The following is a 21,901-nucleotide window of genomic DNA, read 5'->3' on the forward strand; positions in this document are numbered from 1 at the left end:
TACATGAGAAAATTCTGAATGTGTGTAGGATTATTATATACAACAGCATCCTAGCCACTTAAATCCATTCAATTTGTTAAAAAAGACTCTGCAGATAACCATTTGCTTGCTGACCGGTGGCTGAAAAAAAAATCCCATTTATATAGCTGTCTGAAACCACTGAGAAAATGTCATTTCTTCTGTTGTCCTTCAGGCTACATAAATCAAGCCACAACTGCACTCATCTAAATTCCAGTATCTGGTTCAGTCTTATCTGAAATCCTGCAGGCCTCATATAGGGCAACATAAACCCACCAAGAAAGCATGAAAAACTCAGCCTCTTTAGTCTAGAAAGCAGAAGCCTCAGGGAAGGATCTGCCAGGTCTTCCAGTATGAAGAACTAGCAATCACTTGTCTTCCTCAGTCAGGAAGTTTGGGTGGAATTCTCAAAGGTTTTTGAAAATACACCAAACACTGGGGCCAGTCGTAAGTATAATCAGCATAAAGTAAACTGGGTCTTAATCCAGCATACATTCTGAGGTCAGCTACAGGAAAAAAAATGTAACAGGAAAACCCTTAACTTGATACCTAAGCAACTTTATTAAAAAAAAAAAACCTAAGATCTCAACACAATTCTTTCTCCCAAAAATATTTAGGAAGTGCTGATTTTGCTGCAATGAAAAAACGTTGGAACAGAGTCGCCATTCCCTAGTTTTAATATTCATTGCCATGTAAAATGATCAGGTGATTTATTTAAAAAATAAAAGTATAAAAGTACGTAGAGGTATCATTCAATTGTTGCAAAAGGAAGGTTGCTTAATAAACTTGCCTGTGGACATAATCAATCCTTACTTGAACCTGTTTTTCTAAGGGCTAACTAACATACCTGACAGCAATGAGGAAACACAAGGCAGCTACTGTTGAAGAAGCAATTTCAATATCCCATGGTATAAGCAAAATAGATAAACCGTTTTGATAATGAAATGTTACTTTTCTCACACTGGAAGTAACTTGTGTGAAGCAGAACATTCTGTGAAGCTGAACACTTGGAGTGTGCTGAACACTTCTCAAATTGCTTGCAGGTTTAAATTACCTAAAACTCCTGAAGGATGTCTACTTACATTACAACTAATAGCTTGACTAAATATAAATTCCACTGTGTTAACAATTCTCAAGTCTTATACAACTCTAGTCAGTGTGCATGTTCCCTATGCAGCTTTTAAAAAAGCTCAAAACCTAAAAATCCCCAACTTGTTACAAGGAATCTCACTGCTTCTGTCAGAAGTATAAAGCAGCACTAACCCCAAATCGATGGAGAGACATCTCCCTTACTGCCTTCAGTGTGAATCTGAAACTGGCTTTACTGTTCTGGTCTAACCAGGGCTGTGAATGCTCATAAAACATTTTTCTTTACCCAGCATACACGATTTCTCTACAATGTTGGACAGCAAATCCAGTGATGGTGCCACAGTGCAACACGTAACTTTGAAATAGCTTTCTCCATACACAATGAGGGAAGTGCAAAGGGGAACATCTTCAGGTTGAACAGCCTTCCACATTCTCCACAGAGGTGAAGTAGTAGCAGATAACTTCTTCAGCATTTTATTAAATCAACAATCCTGTTCATTTTTACTCATCCTTTCAGTGACAGTTTTCTTCCTTTTGCTTTAATAATCTCAATTTCAGTTCACCTGGACACAAGCATTTCTTCCTTCTTCCACTGATAGGCTTCATGTTTTCCCCAAGTAGCAAGTAATAAAAAGTCCCCTCTGAAACTCTAGTACATGTTGGGATTAGTGCTTCACATCACAAGTTGTTAGATTTAAACTGTACCAGCAGAAATTTTTCACTTTGAACTGACCTCAATCTAAATTAAGTTTCACTTAAAAGGCCAGATCACTTAATAAATAAGTAAATCAATCTGAGGTCTGTTGTTTGCCTATGCTAATGCAACCCCAATTTTATCATATAGCCTGCTTAAACTTCACATCCTCATATCTATGAAGTATCTATACATTATTTCCTTGCCTGAACCCACTTTGTAATCAGTGACGTGTGAATTCGGGACCAAGTCCTTTCTCCGTTGCCCCAGGTAATTGTGTTAAAAAATAAATCTGAAAGCTGTATTTTGGCCAAAAACACAAACATCTGGAAAAGCTCAGTTTGCTTGCACAGGCTTAGGAAAGACTTCTTCAAATTTCTGAGGATATAAGCATATGGATTTAAGGATTTTTAAATCTTCATCCACTACCCTGGGAGAGCTTAATGGATTGCACATTTGCCACGTTCATCCAGAGATATTAAGGAATTAAAAGGATGTTACTCCTCCTAGCAGTTATAGATTTTCTGTTACAGACACACATTCAAATAAGAAACTACTTTCAACCCCAGGAATATACAGGCCATCAAACCCAGGTACTGTGCTCCAGTTTCGGGCCCTAACTCCCTTGGTGAATTTAACTGATAAAATTTCCAGCCAAGGCAAAGCAAACCATAAACCCTATTAGGCTGCCAACACCATTTCAGACAGTTCTTTCCCTAGAACATAGCTGCAAATAGCATTATGAAAATAGAAAAACAAATTAGACAAAACAAATTAGAAAAAAACACTTCACAGAAAGGGTAGCCATCCATTCAAACAGGATGCCCAGGGAGGTGGTGGAAGGTCCACACCCTGAATTTGTGCTCTTTAAGTAAAGATACAGCATTTGGAGTCAGTGGAGTGTGGCCAATGCACCATGACTACAATGGATGTGGCTGTACCAGGGTACACAAGTGTGCTAAATCCAAGAGAAATTGCACCAAGGGTGTGGAGTGGAGACACCACAGCTACACTCTGTGGCAACAATACCAACTGCACCTTAGACACTCTGGGCCAGCAACCTGCCACCCTTTGACAAATTGTAACATCCCTTAAGTTACCCACCTCCTAAGTGCCTCACCCCTCACAGAGGCCACCCACTGAGTTTTTTGTAGCTAATCACAGTAAGGATCTGCTTGACTCAAGCTCCACCTGTCAGGTAAAACAGTATCAATAGTTAGCAGGGAAGATACAATCACAGGGACATCCCTGACCTCTGGGGCCAGCCAACTGCCTAAGCCTTTTATTTCCCCTTTGGGTAAGATTCAAACACTAGTGTAGCACTTTACATCTGTAGAGTTTCTTTAATAGTGTAAATCTCTAAACCTGTGGTTTCTGGCCAGGTTCCCTCCTCCCCCCAGGACACCTCTATAGAGTACTCATAACCTAGGTATTTTTTGCACGTACACCTTTTTGCAGACAGGTATCTATCACCAGCAATCCAAAAAGAACTTGTTTACTGTTGCTTATTAAAATCACACTACTTATTTATCTTGTAGGAAGATAAATCATTTAGTGGTCCAAACTCCAGCACATAATTACCACAGTAATTTCTTTACTAGTGTGGTGTTGGTAAGTTGAATTGGCTACCACTTAATCTAAGCCCAGCCACCTCCAGCTCTAGCATGAGGGTCAGTTGGATTGCAAGGGGGTTTATTTTCTGCCAAATTTCTTCACTCACTCTAACACACTCACCTAGCAGCTTTTCAAGGATGTTCCAACTCCATACACAAAAAAATACTCTTACAAATTATTCCTATTCTGTGTTTAGAAGGCTCCAGTAATTTAAATGAGCAAGAGCTACAACTAAGGTTCCAATCTACATGGGTGAATTTTAGCTCTGTCAGGGCGAAAACCAAGACATTTTAAGACCTTTAATAACTGGAAAAAAGTGCATCGGAGTCCAGTATCTGGAAAAGAGGCCTGCCTCTACACTGCTACTGGGGATATCAAAAAAGGAGTTACAAACTGTAACAAAATTTGAATCTCTAGGGCCTGAGACAGACACATGCATTCCCACCTCATGTGCTCAGTCCCACATATTCATTCACATCTTCCTTATAAGTATAATAGAGACTTCTGACTGCTTAGAGCTGCCCCACAGAGAACACAGAACAACTTAGAAAAAAGTAATCTTCAGCTCGGTCACAATCCCACCTTACTGTCAAAGAGCAAAAAAAAGAATTATTAAAAGCCTAAGTTCTCTATGGCATCCAACTACTAGGGAAAGAAAGACACTGGGCAAGTGGTGAGTTCAACAGTACCTTGTTTAAGCAGTGAGACTTCCAACTACTTGGCTAATTTAACTACTGAACTCCTACAGTCAGACCTAGAAGTACATGACAAATACAAAGCCAGAACCAACCAATGGAGGAAAAAGCAAGAAAACACACCTTATGTCAAGTAAGTTCCCTGAGTAATGTGAGATAGTATTTTAAAAAATGCCTGCAATATTTCAGAAGACCTGGGTCATAGGTCACAGTTAAAGTCATTCTCCTCACTGGTTTCAGCAGAGGGAACCAAATTTTCATCACAAACACAGCAGTACTTGAGACATTCTTTTAAACACCTCAGAAACACCTCAGAAACACAAGCCTAGGCACTGTGAAGCCATGTCAGTAATCAACTGTCAGCACTGCTGGAACTGAGAGCCTGTGGGAAGTTCCATAGCTGGCAACCTCTAGGTCTGGACAAAGCAGAAGCACCCTAGAACAGGAATGGCAGGGATTGCTTCCAACTTTTTAGCAAGGCAACAGTTAATACACCAATATGCTACACCAAGGCCTGTGAAGTCCTTACATTGCTTGATGTTATCTGCAACCCAAAGAACTATTCTAGATACCCACCCACTAATCACACACACACACAAATCAAGTTCAGAATTTATTTTCCATTCATTTCTTGCATTTGAAGTACTCTTCGATGACATCTTTGGCCTGAGATTCCTTGCCATAGTCCTGTAACAGAAAAAAAACTCATTATTAACAGAGATCCATTCCATATTTCACAATCTATTTTTAGAAGAGATTCTGACTCTTTTCTCAAGGCATTCCCAAATATTTCCAGAGTTCCATACAAGTAACCTCAACTTGTCAGCTGCTTTCCCTTCATTCTCTAATAAACAATAATCTAATGAAAATTCAGTCAAGCGTAACACCCTTTAGAATGGATCCAAATAAACCCTTTAAAAAAAACATGTGGAACAGCACCGAAAGTATGAAAACACATGCAGAAGGCATTAGTCTTTATTGTGAAGATGTAGCCATCTCTTGGGACCTCAAAGACTACAAAGTCTTTAAGGCTCGTACTGTGGCTTTTCTTTACCAGTGTCATTTTAAAACATGCTCTGCAAAACACTGTAAAGTTAAGCAGATACACTGAGCTGGCATTTTCTGAAGCAAAATTTTCTATTTTAAAAGGTCTTTAATGCTTACTGCCAAGTGAGAACAGATTAAAGACACACTATTGACAAAATGAGTGTTCTAAATAAAGGGAAATATAGAACAGGGAAGCAGCTATTTTCATCAAAAACGGAATTAAGATGTAACATAAAATTAAAATCTAGAGGGCTCTATTTAAAAGCCCCATACCTAAAGCATCCTGCTCTTTACTGTTTAAAGTCAAGAAATAGTTTATAATTAGCATCATCTTACTTTGACAACCACACAACTGCAGCCCACTACTTTGCGAGGTTTTCCTTCTCTGTCGATCTTGCAGAGACCAACCCATTCACCCAGCTTCTTGTTGTCATCAACCTGTGTAAAACATTGCATCACCTCAGAACCAGACACTTCTAACTTTAATGAGCTCAGCAAAAAGCTGCTGTACTCTCAGAAATTTTGGGTAACGGATGGCTGCTTTCCTCACAGCTATCAGTAGAGGGAGCCAAAGTGTCATCATTGTACAGCTTTTATTTTAAGAGAAAGTTACCACCGAAGTCCTTCCATGCTCCACAACCACTTTCATTATTATGAAAGTGATATAGGACACAGTAACTCATTTTAACTTTTTTATTCACAGTTTTTCTACTGCTTCTGTGACAGTCGCACAGAACTTAATCTTTGCTGCTCAGAGAAATTCTGCTTACATAAATCATACACAGAATTAACAAAGTGCTTCAAAGGTTCAGCTGAAACAAGCAGCTGACATTGCAAGCAAGGTAACTGTTCCCAAATTTTGTGTGAAGTTCCGACTCTCACCTTTATCAAGTTGATCTGATGTTCTGCACAAAGTGCTTCAACTAACTTTACATATGTGGGTTCATCACAGTTTGAAGCCAGGACACAAAGGTGGGCTTGGCGTCTAAAAAACATGAGAACAGACAGCTCTAAACTTCAGATGCTGCTTAAACTTCAGTCATCAAAACCATGAAGAACAAAACTCAGCACATGCATTTCTAGACAACCACTTATTAAGTTTTATTTGGTTTTGACACTTTCATCTTTTTAAATACTAAGTATACTTTTGGTAACTACTTCATTTTATATTTCTCATACACAAGCCAGACTACTCACACATTTCTAGTAAGATTCTATTCCAGTTACAGAAGCTTCTCAAAATTCCACTAAATGAAGTATCAGCCACAGGAAAAAGCAGTGTCTGGATATGACTGGATAAACACCAAGTCCCATAACGAACCACTGCCACTGTCAGAAAGCAACCAAGGTACAAGTTGCTTTTCATTGTTTACCTCAGATTACAGTCATTTAACATCAGAATTTTAATTGTTAAAAGCTTCAATTTCCATGTCAAGTTGTTACAAGCTCTTCAGAACAATCTTTACTACTTACGTTCAATGAAGATAATATGAGAGGGTCCCAATTCTAATTAGGATCTTTGTATACTGTGGTACAATGTTAATACCAAAGGGACACCTGACAACAAAGAGAGCTGAATAGGTCTTCTATGCATCACCTAAAGTACTTTGACCACTGCAAACAAAGCACTTCTGGCCATCTTTCATCACGACTTTCACTAGAACACTTCCAAGCAAGAATCACCACACACAAATGTATTTAAACCCCGAGTTATAGTTTTTCTTCATTGCTTGGTACCTTGCCTTGGAGCTGTTTGCATACAGGTTTGTCAGACTGCTGTTCTCACTCAGGAGAGTGAAGGGGTATCCGACAAAGATCTGAAGTCATCACCCAAACACTGTAGCACTACGTTTAAGCACTGTTTATTCTTATATAAGGTTAATATATGTATCGATACACAGCACTTCACCTTCCCAGGAAACCATACCTAACTAATAAGCTTGGCACACCTATTACAAGCTAAATATTGTTTTGATGTTGTCCCAAAATTATTTACAGCTGAAATAAATAACAAAAAAAAAATAAAGCTAGCGAAGAAGTAAAAGCAAGCTATGATTTTACGTTTTCTTTAAAAAACCTAAATGAACTCTTGCAGATTGAGTCTTATATTAACTCTCCCAGTTAAAACTTTCAGAAAATTCTGACAGGACCTTGTATTTTGTTAAGACCCAGGATTCTTGTGCCCCAGATTTCCACACCTACACGCTGCCAGAATAATTTAATTTTCTTCATAGCATCACTCCACAAAAACTCGATGGCATCAGGGTCACAAGAACATAATATACTAGATTCTGTTATTCTTGAGGCACTGAGTTTACCATCTGTATTTCACTATCACAGTTAAAGAGCTTAAAACACAGATTGCAAAAAATTAAACTCCCTGGCAGAAAAATGTTCAAGTTTTCAATTACCCTTGCTGAGCATTCTACGTCTTAAACAGAGGTTAAACAGAGGCACAAGATACCTCGCCCAATTTCGTAATTCACCACAGACAAAAAGGTCAATCAACACTTACTTGTCCAAGGCTTTGGCTGCTTCACGAATACCACGAGCGAGGCCATCGTGGATAAGTGCGGTCTTCAGCACTTCTTGCAGGGCGGTGTTAACATCCATTACACCTCCAGCAGTAATGCTGGAAAGAAAACAGACATTGCTCTGATCGTACCAACACCTTACAACTAGAAGAAAAAGCATCCAGCCATTAGAATTTACAGAGAAAAAGGCCAGGACAAAAAAATACACAGAAGAAAATGAAAAAAAGCAAATTTAAAGAATCCAGGAGAGATTTAACACTCCGGGCGAGGCAGCCAGCTGCGGCTCCCCACGCTCCCTCACAAAGAAGGCCGGCGCACACACACACACTCTGCTCCACAGGCTCCAAGTCTCTGCCTTTCTGCTGCAGGAACCACGCAGCAGCAGCACCACGCACGGCCGTGCCTGAGCAGGCCACGGCCCGACACGATGCGGTGCGGCGCAGACAAGCGAGACGCAGCCCACGCGGCCCCTCTTCTCGCCCCGGCCCCACTCACCCTTCCTCGGCCATGGCGCTCTCGGTGGGTGCTGTTCCCGCCCGGCTTCCTGCTGCAAATACAGACACAGGCCGCCCCGGTGAGTGGCGCCAGACCGCCCGGGGCCCCCGCCCGGCCCGCTCCCGCCGCGATGCCCCGCCGGCGGCGGGGATTGACCCCGGCAGGCCCCGGCGCCATCACCGATACTCACCCCGGCACTGCCGCCCGCCGCCAGCGAAAGAGGCGGAGCCGCTTCCGCCTCACGCATTTATAGCGCCCGAGGACCCCAGCTCGCGTCAGCGCCGAGGCTGTCCGCGGCACTGCCTGATCCACCAGCTCGCCAGTCCTCGCGTAGCCATGGAGACGGCGGGGCCGCCGGGCCTCACTCTCTCCCTCCCCGCTCCCTTCACTCCCGATCTCCCGGGCCAAGGCAGGCCCGGCCCGGTCCGATCGACGGGATTGCGGCCTGCTGGGGAAACAGCCCAGCCGGCTAGAGGGGCTAGGGGCCGTAACTGCACCTGTTGCTGCTAAAATGGTCTGGCTGCTCATGGCACCGTTTCTCAATCCCTGGCAGCCTGGAGGAAAGTAGGGAACAGACCCCGCTTAAATCCCTGCTGTCCCTCGGAGGGGTCACAGCATTCAGATGTACCTCGGTGTCACGGTGTGGGCACAGCTGGTACCAACGGGGACTCGGCTCGCTCATCCCCTCACCCTCACTGTGGGATAGAGAATACAGAATCCACTTTGTCTCTCTAGGACAGGGAGGTTTCCATCCCCCAGTAATGTCACTACAATTACGGTGGCTACAAATTCACGGCTGCCTTACTGTGGTCCTTCAGGGAGTGCTCCACTCTGCTCCTCCGTGGGTGGGTTGGAGGGGGACAGATGCCATCTCACCGTGGGCTGAGGGGAAATCTTCTCTTGGGTGCCTTCTCCCCCTTCTTCCTCACTGCCCTTGGTGTCTTTGTTCCGGCATTGCTCTCACCTCCTGCTCTGCTCTGCAGGTCTTTTTTTTATTTCTGCAGCTTTTTTCCCGTTTCTTGAATATAATCCTCACAGAGGTGCATCCAGCTTCCTGCATCTGCTTGGCCTTGGCCAGAAGCGGGGCCAAAATTGGAACCAGGGCAGCTTCTAGCAGGTTTTCTCAGGAGCCACTCCTGTAGCCCCCTGGCTTTCAACACACCATTGCACTAACACAAGACAGAGGTTTAAAAAGGGAACATCGCCGTTCCTGTCAGGGGATCACACACCTCTGTGTGTGGGCACTGACAAATGATCCAGCTGATCTCTTCATGTGCATCACAGCCACCATAGTTCAAGCGCATTATTTGTTCGGATGTGGTCAGTCTGATACGGGATTTTGTCTATCCTATCTGTTTCAGACTTAAGAATTTGACTGTCAGGTTGTCTACATAGTGGCATCTTCATAAAAAATATATCGTGACAAAGGGTAACAAAAATAGGTAATAAATATTGACAGCCATGGCTTGAAGCTAATGTGATTGAAACCATTTGTCACGGATGCTGTCCATCACCTTTTTTACAACACGTCCTCCTTTGATCTTCCTGGTGCCTTGAAGTTGTGGGCCAAATCCCAGAGGTGGGGAGACACTGTCCACACAGGGACCCACTAGAGCTGATGTGGGCAGGGGAGGACAGGGAGGGAAGCTGCAGCTCAGAGCTGCCCATGGGCCCCAAGCTCAGGCAGCAGCAGTCCTTGTGAGACTGCACGGGGAAAAGGCCTGGAAGGGGCTGTGTCTGCAGCGCTCCTGGACTCCTGCTGTCTCTCTGCTAATGTCAGCACTGAGGCAGGCAGATGGGTACCACTTTATAATACAGCTGTTTGGCTGTTTGGAGGGTGCAGAGCTCTCCAAAGCAATCGTGGAGGGAGCAGAACCTAACCAGAGCCCTCTGAAGCAGTGATGGAGGCAGCAGCATCATGTGGGGACACTCCTCACCCTGCACTCAGAGATACAAGGGCAAAGCCAGGAGGAACAATGCTGCCTGTTGCACTGACAGCTCAAAGGTGAAGTTAAGCCACCTCCCAACCACTACCCTGTATTGTCTGAACCTCTGAACTTCTCCACTGCACAGTCACTCTCACCTAGTAGCTCATGTGGGGCGTTTGGCCTTGACTTCTCCCCTTCTTCTTCAAGAATTGATTTTAGAAGTGGGAAGATGTAATTTCTTGAGTGCTGCTCAGAATGTACCAGAAAGTATGCAGAACAAACCCAGAACATACACAAACACACACAAATTATAATGCCCGCTTTCTTTCCCGTTCCTCTGAGACAATGTTCTTCCCTGTATCCAGCTATCACATAGTTTTCCCATGCCCCCTAAGAAGCCTCAGAGATGGATAATCTATAGAGGAGGTTTTGTACTGAATGGAACAATAAACCATTGTCTTCTGCAAGATCACCAAAGGAAAACAAAAAGTCCTTAGTCAGCCATAGGACACATCAGTATTGCTGGATAAGTTCAACATATATTCTGTTCAGGAGATGGACACATGCACACCTGAAAGGTATCTATTACAGCAAAAGTGGTAATCACAGTCAAATTATAATTTAATACTCTACAAATAGAATATGCAAAAATAGTTTTCCTAGCACAGTTGCCAGAAAACAAGCTGTGCTAAGGCAAAAGTTATATGTACACAGAGGGGAAGTTTCCATTGGCACTGCCCCTTGTGTTCAAATGTCTGTGTACCATAGCAAGTCTTCTTATTTGTGTAATAATTAATGGAAAACTGGGATTCTCTTTGAAAGGCCACTCTGCTTCATGGTGTGTTAACGTGAGCTCAGCATCCATGTGGGCACTCCACGCTGTTGGCACCACTCAACCCATTCCATGTTTCTGTCCCAGATTCCAACACGGAGCAGTGAGTTTCTTAACCTTTGTATTTTCTGTTTGAGTTATGATGAATGTCCCTTTAGCACCCTGTGGTTTAAATGCTGGTACACAGCCATGGGGCATGACACATTTAAGACAAGGATTGCTGTCCTGAATTAAGAGAGTACTTCTAGGCCATTTGAGGGTGGGTGAGTGGGGTAAAACCCAGAATTCTAGAAAACATGGAGCTGCCAGATGCAGTGCAAGAGCCTGTCTGGGGTCTGGAAGGCTGAGGTGGTGACAGTGCAAGCACTGGCCTCGTGCTTCACTGAGCAGCCAGCCCCAGATGAGGAACTTGGCTTTTCTAAAGATTTTATTATTAAACCACATACCATGCTGTATATAAACTTGGATTTGGGAAGAGGAAGAGTAATCACAAGGTGATGTCTTGTGACATTCAAGAATTTGGATTCTCAACAGCCAGCTTTTCTGGGCGATCCTTTATGACTCACTATCTTGCTGCCTATAATAAAAATAGTTACAACTATTCCCTTCTGTGGTCTCCATTCAATTCTTTTACTTCCCCTGTCCATAACCCCTTTCCAGGTTGGCAGCCTTCCTCTTTTTGCCCTCTGCAATCAAAATGGCAACTGAACTTGGGGGGGGTTTCAGGACAGTACTGCAGTGGGGATATAATGGTTTACTCTGTCTCAGCTGTTCTCTTCCTGCTCCTCTGTGCTTTCTCTGTTTCTTGTCTCTTGCTGTGGTAACCTTTACCTTCACCCACAAACATCTTTTTCTCAAAAAGCCAGACTCTATGGTACCTTAAATGCTGCCATGTTGTAAACTGTGGAGACTCAGGAACTGAATGAGTTCAGACAGCAGCAAAGTATGACCAGGTAGCCAGAAAGATAGGCAAAAGTGTCAGGTATTATAAATTCCCAAGAGAAGCCCATGACACTGTGAAACTGAACAATTTGGGTTCAGAACAATCCTTGCAAAACTTCCTTCTGACAGCTGCTTTTAGAAATGCAAAGCAGAGGCATGAGCTAAGATTAGATTTCTAATGTCACAAGAGAGAATTATCTCATTTTTATTCCAAACCAGACGTGATTTCTCAGGCCGGTGGAACATTGACCTAGAAGCTTTCTTGCAAGTAACACTAGTACACATTTCATTCTACTCTTCCTAAGCAACTTATTTAGTTCCTGGTCACACAGTCCAGAAAAAGGTTCTGCATCTTATTTTTGTGGCCTAAAAATAGGCTTTTTAGCCTGTTTTCTCACCCTATATCCACAGAAGTCCTGCTCATCAGCCCAGAGGAGCCACGTGTATTTTCAAGCACCCCAGGTAAAGGTTCAAACAGCCAATCATGTGCTGTTATTCAGGAGTGCAAGAGATGTCTGAATCAAGTTTCAAGTGCCCGGAGAGCGTATGGTGAGACCATTCTGGGATCTCAGAAGGATGACATGCTATGGCATTTTAATACAGATTTAAAAACAATAAAGATCTTGATGTTATGGTAACTGAATAAAACAGTTTGCTGGCTTTGGTTGCATTTCACAGATTATGCACTAGAGTCTCAAAGGATGTGGCTATCGTGTGATTACATTAGAGCCACTTTAAATGCTTTCAAAATACCTGTGTGCAGTCACTATGACTTCTGGCAAAAGAAATAGTAACAGGATGCAAATAAGCACTAGGTAAGTCATTTCTGCATTGTGATGCAAAGTTATTTCTAAGATGTCTACAAATATACAGAGCAATAACAGGATATGTATTCCCATATGGCTGAGAAGAACCCCCTGATGTGAAGCCCACAGGTGAAATTGTTCTTAATAGTTTTTTATCTTATAAGCAATGGACATAGACTCTATTTGCAGTATTAACAGAGGGCTAGTGCCCCAAGGCTTGGATTCTACATGTGATTTAGGATCCGAAAGGAAAGATTGAAATTTGTTAAGTTGTTGCAGACATGACATAAGCAAGAAAGGCTTGTATGCTTTTAAAAAAAATTTTTGTTAAACTTCAAAAACTATCATGAATAGTAATAACTATAGTAATTACTATATATAGTAGTTACTATAATAGTAATAACTGATAACTGCCAGTTCAAAGGTTAACAAAAGAGGTATTTTTAGAGTTCCATTTTTTAAAAGATATGAAGAATTAATAAATATTTCCATCAAATGCTTTCTTCTGACAATAATGAGGAGTGTATAAGTAACCTGTATGCATACATAGGGAGCTCATAGCCTGATTTCATTACGGGAGCCATAGCTCATGCTAATCCATGTGCATTGCTACTACTTCACACATTTCAGAATTCTACTGCACACACTGACTTTGTGGACATCTGACTGCATAGGCTTTATTGGGCTACTCATTACTCACGTGTAGTTATTAATGAGATGAGGACTGGGTTTTGAAAGTAGTTGGAATACTCCAAGTGAGAATCTAGATTGAAAAAAGCAAGTAGTTGGAGTGAAAACTATTTCACTTCCTGAACCTAATTATCTCAATTTAGCCACAAGAATAAATGTTTCATTTTCTCACCACAGTTTTAATCTCTATAAGTTTATCTTATCTACTCGATTATTTACTCAACCTTATTTACTTATTTACTTATTTACTTATTTACTTTCCATGTATCACTTCCTTGTTTTCCTTTTGCTAAACCCAGCATAGCTTGCAAGTGGTCTTCCTCTTTTTGGAGGATAAGGCTGTTTCAAGAGAAAGTATCTGCAAAAAGGATTTACATTTCTGTCTTTTTCTGAAGGCAGATAGGAAAAAAAATCAAGGCAGTTCTTAGGGATTTTTCAACTTCATTGCCATTATGCCACACACAATTTATTGTCAAAATAGGCTTTAGCAAAGGAATGTGTGGCTGTTGTTCTTTGTGCCTGCTAAATAGTTTTTAAGTTTCCTAATCTTGTGATAAGAAGATAATTCTGTTTTATCCTGTCACATGGAGTACGAAATTCTGAAGTCAGGCAACCTTTGCCCTCAAATGTCCTTATTATGCATCTTAATATTTTAACTGGGCACTAGATAGCATACTGATGGGCCTAGTTAAAACAGTGCTTTTAAGAAGTAGTTACAAATTTTTCTCTTGAATAGATGGCCTCTCCTTTATTACATTTGGAAGAATTCCCCAGCCCATGCCTGTGATCTCCTTCCTCACATTCCTCTGCCCCCAACAGGAATTTGGGCCAAATGGATTCCATCTCTTCCTCATTTCCAGTGTAAATTAACTCCTGACCAGTTCATAGCTATTGATTCTTATGACAGCTCCGTTATCTAGCTCTTCTGTTTCTGTTTTATCGTTCCAGTAACTTGCTACAGGCTCTCTAGATGATCATGAATCTTGCTTGGTCTACCAGTCTTAAGAAGCCATCCTGAATTTTCCTTTGATACATGAGAGAGGGTCACTACATCTCTTTTTCATATATGAATTCTTGTACTGATGAGATAAATCAGCAGTCACTACCAGCCCTGCCACCCCTGAGGAATCTTAGAGAGCGGAGCTGTGCCAAAGGGGTTAAGTTTTTGAGAAATGAAGTTGGGTCAGTCAGCTGTAGCAAAGCAGAGTCCCTAGAGACAATCCCTCCTTGACCATCCAATCTTTCTTTCTGTGAACAAAGGGGGATGTACCTCTTGGGTCTCTTCCTCAGCCCTTGGGAGTCCCAACACTGTAGAGAGAACCACAAGTCCTCAGGTGTCGCCGATAATGAACTGGGAGCTTAGGCCCAGTGTTGGATAACCGGAGCCACGGGAGACAAGACTCATGCTATCATGATCAACAAGTCTCAACTTTATTGAACATTCGTTACACTTTTATAAGGTCCTTAATCAGCTCATGCATATTACAAAAACTAAGCTCCTCATTGGTTCTTAGCTACTGACGCAATGTAGCTAGGCAACGCCTTGCAGTTTCTAGAACATTCTTCTTGGGGGCTACATTCCCCTTACTGCTAACCACAACATTCTGTTACTGTGTAACAGTTGGTGACAAGGACACCTTGTCCTTGTCGCCTATACGCTAACCAGCTTCACACTGCCATGTCCTTTGTTTTGCAACCATTGGTCTGTAAGACTCTCCACACTTCCCCCGTTTTCTTTAGCTAACATTATAACTCTGCTACTTGCAAAAGCTGATATTATCATTCTCTGAATACACTGCAATACACAAGGCAGGAACAAAAGCAAAATAACTATCACTACTATTACTAAAAGAGCCCTTTCCAATAAGGAAATTAGCCAAGGGTTCAGGCCAAAGGATGCCAGCCAGGAGGTAAAAGGGTCAGAGGTTATTTGGAGCTTATGCATATTGTCTCTAAGGGTGGCCAACTGACGATGGATCGAATTTGAGTGATCGGAAAGGTTCATGCAGCACATGCCTTCAAATTCTTCACAGCCATGACCATGAGCTAAAAGTAAAAAATCTATCGCTGCACGATTTTGGAGTACAGCGTGCCGAATCCCTTCAACATCCTCAGCTAATTCGCTAAGGATCTGGGATGTAATGTTGATTTGTTTTCCCGTCCAGCAAGCTAATTTAGTCAACTGGGTTAAGGCCTGGACGGAAGCTACTCCTGGGGCAAGAATGCTAGCAAGAATTCTTTCAGGTCTGTCCCATAATACTACGTTGTCATCACAGTCCGGTCCTAGCTGCTGGGCCTGAGTTGCCCTCTTGTGGCGTGACCGCGTGCGATTTCGGCCAATTAAGGTGGTGATGCTAGGGACAAACATCGTTAAACGGCCTATATAGCAAGGGCCACCTTTAGGGTATGCGGGTATTCCCTGCCATGCCCGGTCTCCGCAAATCAAAAAATATCCTTCTGGGAGGTGACCTATTTTTGAGGAGACATTCCGAACCATCGTGTGGTTCTTCAGGCAGTAAGTCGAAACATTATACTGACGGGTGGGAGAAAGATCTACCGGGGATCCCTGAATATTTTCATTATAAGTGTAGGGAAAATTAAAGCAATAATTTGCAGGCGTAGAGCCAAGCAAATCAAGTTCTTGTATATAGGTAACATTCTTATAGCCAAGACTCCTTTTTCCCCCTGGACATTGTTGATACATTCTTATAATGCCGGGGCTATCATCGGTGGGTACACCAATAAGGCAGGTTCTAAAGGGGTCCGAAGGGGTGGCTAAGGAAAGGCACATACTATGTTGTCCTGTTTTGTTGGCCCAAGTGACCCATATGTTCTGCCTCTCTTCTACTTTCCCTATCGTTCCCCAGGGGGCAACAACGCCGGCAAGACTACATAAACCTACGACAAGTGTCATCCCACTCCTGGGGCTCCACTTGCCATGCAACAGGAACATAAACATTCTTTCCACGAATAGATTCTAACAACACCGAACTAGTACTTGCTAAAAGCTGTTCTACAGTATACTTCAATTGCCACTTAAGGAACCTTAATAAAAGGTCTTCTCTATTTTCTACTCTACGTATTGCCAAAGGATAAGGTTCTTCTGTTAAAGCTGCCAAAGCATGAGAAGGATCTTGCCTTCTCCTAACCAAAGCACACGTTAAGCAACAAAAGGCAACTTGTAGATTACGTTGGGAGATCCAAAATTCCCTGTGACACGCCCCACACCGCAATTTTACCCAAGCAAAATGCTCATAGGAAGAACAAATAACACAATAGGGAGGCAATCTGTATCTGTCCTGCAGAGAGTTCAAAGAGGGGATAACACGAGTCTCCACATCCTCTTCGGTGTCAAAGGGGAGGTTAATCTGGAATCTCTGCAACACCGGAGCCAGCAGGGGTCTCAGCGCTGTCTGGAGTCGGTGTCGTCTCCGGGCCAGTGGACTGTTCATGGGCTATAACTGGGCGAGTCCATTTTGCTGGGATCCACCTAGAACCTGCTGGGGTAGAAACACACACATAACCTCTTCCCCAGTAGAGTACTTGTGAAGGCTTCTGCCAGAGTCCTGTCGCAGGGTCCCTATATGTTACAAAAATGGGGGGGGCTGGGGTGGTTTCCTTTTGAAAATGAATAACGGCGGGCGGCATATCGTTGTCCCCAAACCTACACAAGTGATTTAGCACAAATAGGGCTCGTAAGAGCCTTTCACCAGGGCTGTGGATGTTTTTGAATTTATCCAGGTATCTCTTTAAAGTGCCATTGGCACGTTCTACCACCGCTTGCCCTGTAGAAACATGTGGGATCCCTCTGGTGTGTTTTATGTTCCAAAAACTCATGACCCGTTTTATTTTTTGACTGGTATACGCGGGTCCGTTGTCTGTTTTTATTTTTTGAGGCAAACCCATGACTGCAATACAGCTGCTTAAGTGTCTCTCTACGTGAATTGCCTTTTCCCCAGTTTGTGCTGTAGCCCAGATATAGTGACTAAAGGTATCTATTGTGACGTGCACATATTTTAGTTTACCGAATGATGGCACGTGTGTGACATCCATTTGCCACAGTTGGTTTGATTCCAAGCCCTTAGGGTTTACGCCTATTCCCATTCCCACCCCGATATTATGGTGACTACAAATTGGACATGCTTTAACAATGGCTCGCGCTTGCTGAAAGGGAATATTGAAGTCTCGGGCGAGCCCCTTTGCATTCTGATGAAATATTTGGTGGCTCTCTCTAGCCGCAGTATCGCGTGGGAGAGCTTGTGTTTGATGCAGTGCAACTAATTTGTCTGCTTTTGCATTGCCTTCCCCGAGGCCCTCTTCCCATTTATGACTGCGGATATGAATGATGGCACAGGGCTCCTTGCGAGACCGAACAGTTTTTTGAAGCTGTATGAACAGGATCCCTAGACGTGGGTTATTTACTTCTTTGATAACAGCATCCTCTATTCTGGAAACCACTCCTACAACATATAAGGAGTCTGAGACAATGTTCACGGGTTCCTCAAAGGTATGCAAAGCCCATATGACTGCAAGGAGCTCCAAGGTCTGTAAGTTGTCTTGAGGGGAGGCTTGAATGATATGCTGACACCACTGATCTCCTTTCTTCCATATGACTGCAGCTCTCCTGGAGCGTTTTCCCGCGTCCGTGAATACAGTGAGAGCGTCTGGGATGGGCTTGTCTTCTCGCAGTGGCTTGAGGATCCATTGCCACTGACCTAGCCACTCTAATGCTTTTGGGGCTAGCAGCGCAGTGGTAACAAGGCTTGGTGCCTGCAACAGGGCTTCTGCGAGCTCGGAGGAGTTAAGGAGGTACCAATCTAGGGTCGTCTTCTCCATCAGCAGCTGGATGAGGACTGGTTCTTGTCCAGTCAATTCCACAATACGAAGACGACCTTTAATTATGAGACTAGCCAAGCGCTCAACTTTCTGGGTAATAGTTTTTCTTTGTTGCAGCTGGGGGCTTAACCACTCCAAAACTCCTGTTTCACCCTTAGTAGTCTTTCCCGCTGTCTTTATTTGTGTAACTGCTCCAAGCAGATGGTCAGTGGTGCTCCATATGGTGAGGTTGACAGGAGAGGTGGGGTCGTAACGTTCTACAAAACCGGTGGACACACGGAGCATGATGTTTCGTAATGCTTGCAATTGTTCGGCGGACAGGGTGACTGGAGCACAGGGATCCGTACCTTTTAGAAGCGGGCGCAAGGACTCTAGGAGTGAGTTAGGTATTCCTATAACAGGTTTCAACCACTGCAAATCACCGAGAAGTTTCTGAGCTTCATGAAGGTTAGTGGGAGTAGTCTGAATAGCAAGCTTTTGTGGCCTCACTTGCTTGGCAGAGATAGTCCATCCGAGGTATTTCCACGGCGCACACAGCTGAATTTTTTCTCGCGATATTTGGAGTCCGTGGGCTTGGAGCATTGCGGTTATGGACTGCACTTGCTGCTGTGAGAAGGGAAGCTGCTGTGCAAACAAAATATCGTCCATGTAATGGTAAATAATTGTTTCTGGAAGTGCTCTTCGAATAGGCTGGAGGGCCGCATCCACGTATAGCTGACACAAAGCGGGGGAGTTGCGCATTCCCTGTGGGAGTGTCGTCCATTCAAACCTCTTATCTGGCTCACCTCTATTTAATGCAGGGAGAGTGAATGCAAATCGCTTTGTGTCCTGAGGATGCAAAGGTATAGTAAAAAAGCAGTCCTTCAGATCAATGATCAGTATAGGCCAATCCTGGGGTAACATAGCTGGGTTTGGAAGACCTGGTTGTAAGGCCCCCATCAGTTCCATCTGCTGATTAACAGCACGTAGATCATGTAGAAGGCGGTAATTCCCAGATTTTTTCTTGATTACAAAAATAGGTGTGTTCCAGGGGCTGGTCGAAGGTTTGAGGTGGCGTAATTGTAACTGCTCTGCAACCAATTTATGTGCTTGTTCAAGATGTTCCCTTTTTAGAGGCCATTGCTTAACTACCACCGGGTCGTTGCTAGTCCATGTCAGCGGCAGTGGGAAGGACCAAGCAATGGCCACTAAACAAAAGGGGAGTCCGCGAGCACATATCCTAGTTGGGAGAGCACGTCTCGGCCAAGAATGCAGTCCACTTCATTAGGCAGGGGCGTCAAGGCAAAGGGTGCTCTGGTCTGTTTGTTTTCCAATTCCACCAAGAGTAGAGGGGTTTTCCTTACGAGCGTGACACCTCCGATACCGGAAACGGTGGTGTTCGCGGGCAAAAGGGGCCAATTTTTTGGGTATAAGTTGGCGTTGATTATGCAGGAGTCTGCTCCAGTGTCAAGCAACGCCTTCTTAAGGGTAATTGTATGTCCCGAATACGAGAGACGACAAGTCTTCTTTGGTCGGGTAGATAGATCGATGACTGGGAGTGAAATGCCTCCAGAGGATCCAAGACATCCTTTCCCGCGTGGTTCAGTAGAAAGCGGTGTCACGGCTGCAGCCATGTGAGGCAGCGGTACGAGCTGGGCGAGCCTCTGTCCTTTGGGTATAAACAGTGGTGGAAACATCGTATGTGCAATAATGAATATTTCCCCTTCCGTATCTTTATCAATAACTCCAGTCTCCACAATTAGTCCCAAAACAAACGCCGAAGAACGACCTATAACAAGTCCACCAACCAATTGTCCGTTAATCTTAATGGGTCCGAAAATCCCAGTGGGGATGGTATGGATGCCGGTGTGATAAAGCGTAATGTCTATTGCTGCTGCCAGGTCCAGTCCGAGGCTGCCAGGGGTTGCTGGGGAGAGTTGGGGACTACTTGTGTCTCGGCGCGGTTCGCCCTCGCGCTGCTCTTGGAGTTTCCTGAAGAACGACGACAAGCGTTGCTGTTGTGAGTGTTAGACTGGCATTTTCCACACCAAACCCCTGTGGCGTTACACTCACGGCGAATGTGACCTGGGCGGCCGCAGCGAAAACATTTCATGCGGCCCCCTGGTGCTCCAAGTCGGCGCTGCAATGAGGTAGTTTGGAGGGGTGCAAGGGCTGCTAAGACCTGGTTTTGAGCTTTGGCCTGATTATCTAGAGCTTTGGCCTGATTATCTATACTATCCCCTATCTTCTGTAAGGCTTGTACTAGAAAGACTTGATTGCTCGCAGGCATTGCCGCAGCCTTATCCAAGATATCTTGGACTGTCCAATTACCAGGGGCCGTGGCTATTAGCGAACGGGTGGTGGGATTACCGTTCTGAATAATAACTTGCTTAATAAGAGCATCCTGCATGTGATCTGTAATACCCGCCCTGGTTAAAGCATTAATGATTTTGTCTACAAAGGACCCAAGAGGCTCTTCACGACCCTGTTTAATTCCCATATACATGGGGATTCCTCCTGGTTCACGGACCTTTTGCATCGCCCTCTTGGCAACTGCCATGACCTCCCTGAGCTTTTCTGCTCCCAGTGCCGCTTGTTGTTCTAGGGGAAAATAATTTCCCTCACCCGTGAGCTCATCCACCGTAATACCGTGTAAAGGGTCTGCTTGCTGGCGCCGCTGCGCGGCGCTATTAGCTGCCTCTTCCCTCCATCGGCTTTCAAATGTTAATTTCTGATGGGGGGTGTATATGAGGCGGGCTATGCCCTTAATGTTGGCAGGGAGCAAAACGGCCAAATTAAACAGATAATCAATCATTTGCCTCGCAGGCTCACTGGTAACTCCGAATTGTACGACGGTAGACCGCAGTTGTGCTAACAGTTTCCAATCAAGTTGGGTAACCTGAGCGCGCAATACGCCATCTGGCCCGTCCCTGTTAAAGACGACAGGGAATGCCATAGGGGATGAGTGGTCTTGTGCCGCCTCAAGCAGGGCGAGGTCACCGTCCTCGATCCCCTGTCTCGCGAGACTGGCCCATAACTCCCGCCTCCTTTGTGCCATAGCCTCCGCGAGGTGCGAAAGGGCCCCGGGGCACGGCTCCGTGGCGCCGGGGGGGGTGGCGCAGTCGGATTGTAACCCGGCGGGGGCGAGGGTGACAAAAATGCCGCAGGCAGCCGGGGCGAGACGGGCGGGGACCTAGGTGTGGGCACATCAACTGAAGCGAAAATAGGGGGATTTGGCGCCGAGGGGTCAGGGGAACTCGGCGCAGGGGGGTCAGTAATTGCATAATTTAAGTTTCTCGCGTGAGCCTGGCGGGCATTATCTGCGGCCCGCTTCTCAGCCTGCGACATCAAGAGCTCATTGTGTACGACCTTCCACAATTTACTCATTTTCTTAGCTGGCTTATCGTCATCTAAGACTAATTCCCAGAGTCGATCGCCGTAACGGCGCCACTCATGTAAATCGTGAACTAAGTGCGGATCAGTAAAGAATGCATAAGATGTTGCATGCTTTAAAAGATGAGGAAGGTCCTTATCCAAATCTAAATCTTTAACCCCCCGTTTTTTAAGAAAACAAGTAAAAAGATCGTACGCTGCTTGCCTGTCCATTCTGACCGGTACCGTTGCAACCCCCCAAGCGTCGGCAGCGCGTAGCGGCGGAGATCACCGATGTGATCCTCCGGGCGCGGCGGGCAACACGAGCCT

General features: G+C 44.3%; 1 protein-coding gene and 3 non-coding genes across 5 annotated transcripts; all 4 read right to left on the reverse strand.

The window, feature by feature from the left end:
• Positions 1–4,710: 4,710 nt before the first annotated feature.
• On the reverse strand, positions 4,711–8,441 carry RPS12 (ribosomal protein S12). Of its 2 annotated transcripts, none has more exons than XM_071740891.1 (6): positions 8,377–8,441; positions 8,187–8,238; positions 7,673–7,789; positions 6,040–6,142; positions 5,494–5,595; positions 4,711–4,797 (listed from the first exon to the last, which is right to left on the reverse strand). In XM_071740891.1, exons 2-6 carry the CDS (start codon positions 8,198–8,200, stop codon positions 4,735–4,737), a joined length of 399 nt encoding a protein of 132 aa, XP_071596992.1. In that variant the 5' UTR covers positions 8,201–8,238; positions 8,377–8,441; the 3' UTR covers positions 4,711–4,734. The 2 variants fall into 2 exon arrangements, with proteins under 2 accessions (XP_071596992.1, XP_071596993.1); XM_071740892.1 differs by having other exon boundaries at positions 8,187–8,235; positions 8,377–8,414.
• LOC139795617 (small nucleolar RNA SNORA33) lies at positions 5,095–5,229 on the reverse strand. The gene has a single exon (XR_011725604.1). It is a non-coding gene; the product is annotated as a small nucleolar RNA SNORA33 (small nucleolar RNA).
• LOC139795618 (small nucleolar RNA SNORD100) lies at positions 5,662–5,748 on the reverse strand. The gene has a single exon (XR_011725605.1). It is a non-coding gene; the product is annotated as a small nucleolar RNA SNORD100 (small nucleolar RNA).
• LOC139795608 (small nucleolar RNA SNORD101) lies at positions 6,921–6,993 on the reverse strand. Its single transcript, XR_011725596.1, has one exon. It is a non-coding gene; the product is annotated as a small nucleolar RNA SNORD101 (small nucleolar RNA).
• Positions 8,442–21,901: the final 13,460 nt, after the last annotated feature.

Source organism: Heliangelus exortis, chromosome 3 (assembly GCF_036169615.1).
Source record: "Heliangelus exortis chromosome 3, bHelExo1.hap1, whole genome shotgun sequence".
Classification (NCBI taxonomy): Eukaryota; Metazoa; Chordata; class Aves; order Apodiformes; family Trochilidae; genus Heliangelus; species Heliangelus exortis.

Coding starts and splice junctions, on each gene's coding strand:
- RPS12 (XM_071740891.1), bottom strand. Junction 5,596..6,039: donor ATCAGATCAACTTGATAAAG/GTGAGAGTCGGA, acceptor TGTTTTACACAG/GTTGATGACAACAAGAAGCT. Junction 4,798..5,493: donor GCAGTTGTGTGGTTGTCAAA/GTAAGATGATGC, acceptor TTTCTGTTACAG/GACTATGGCAAGGAATCTCA.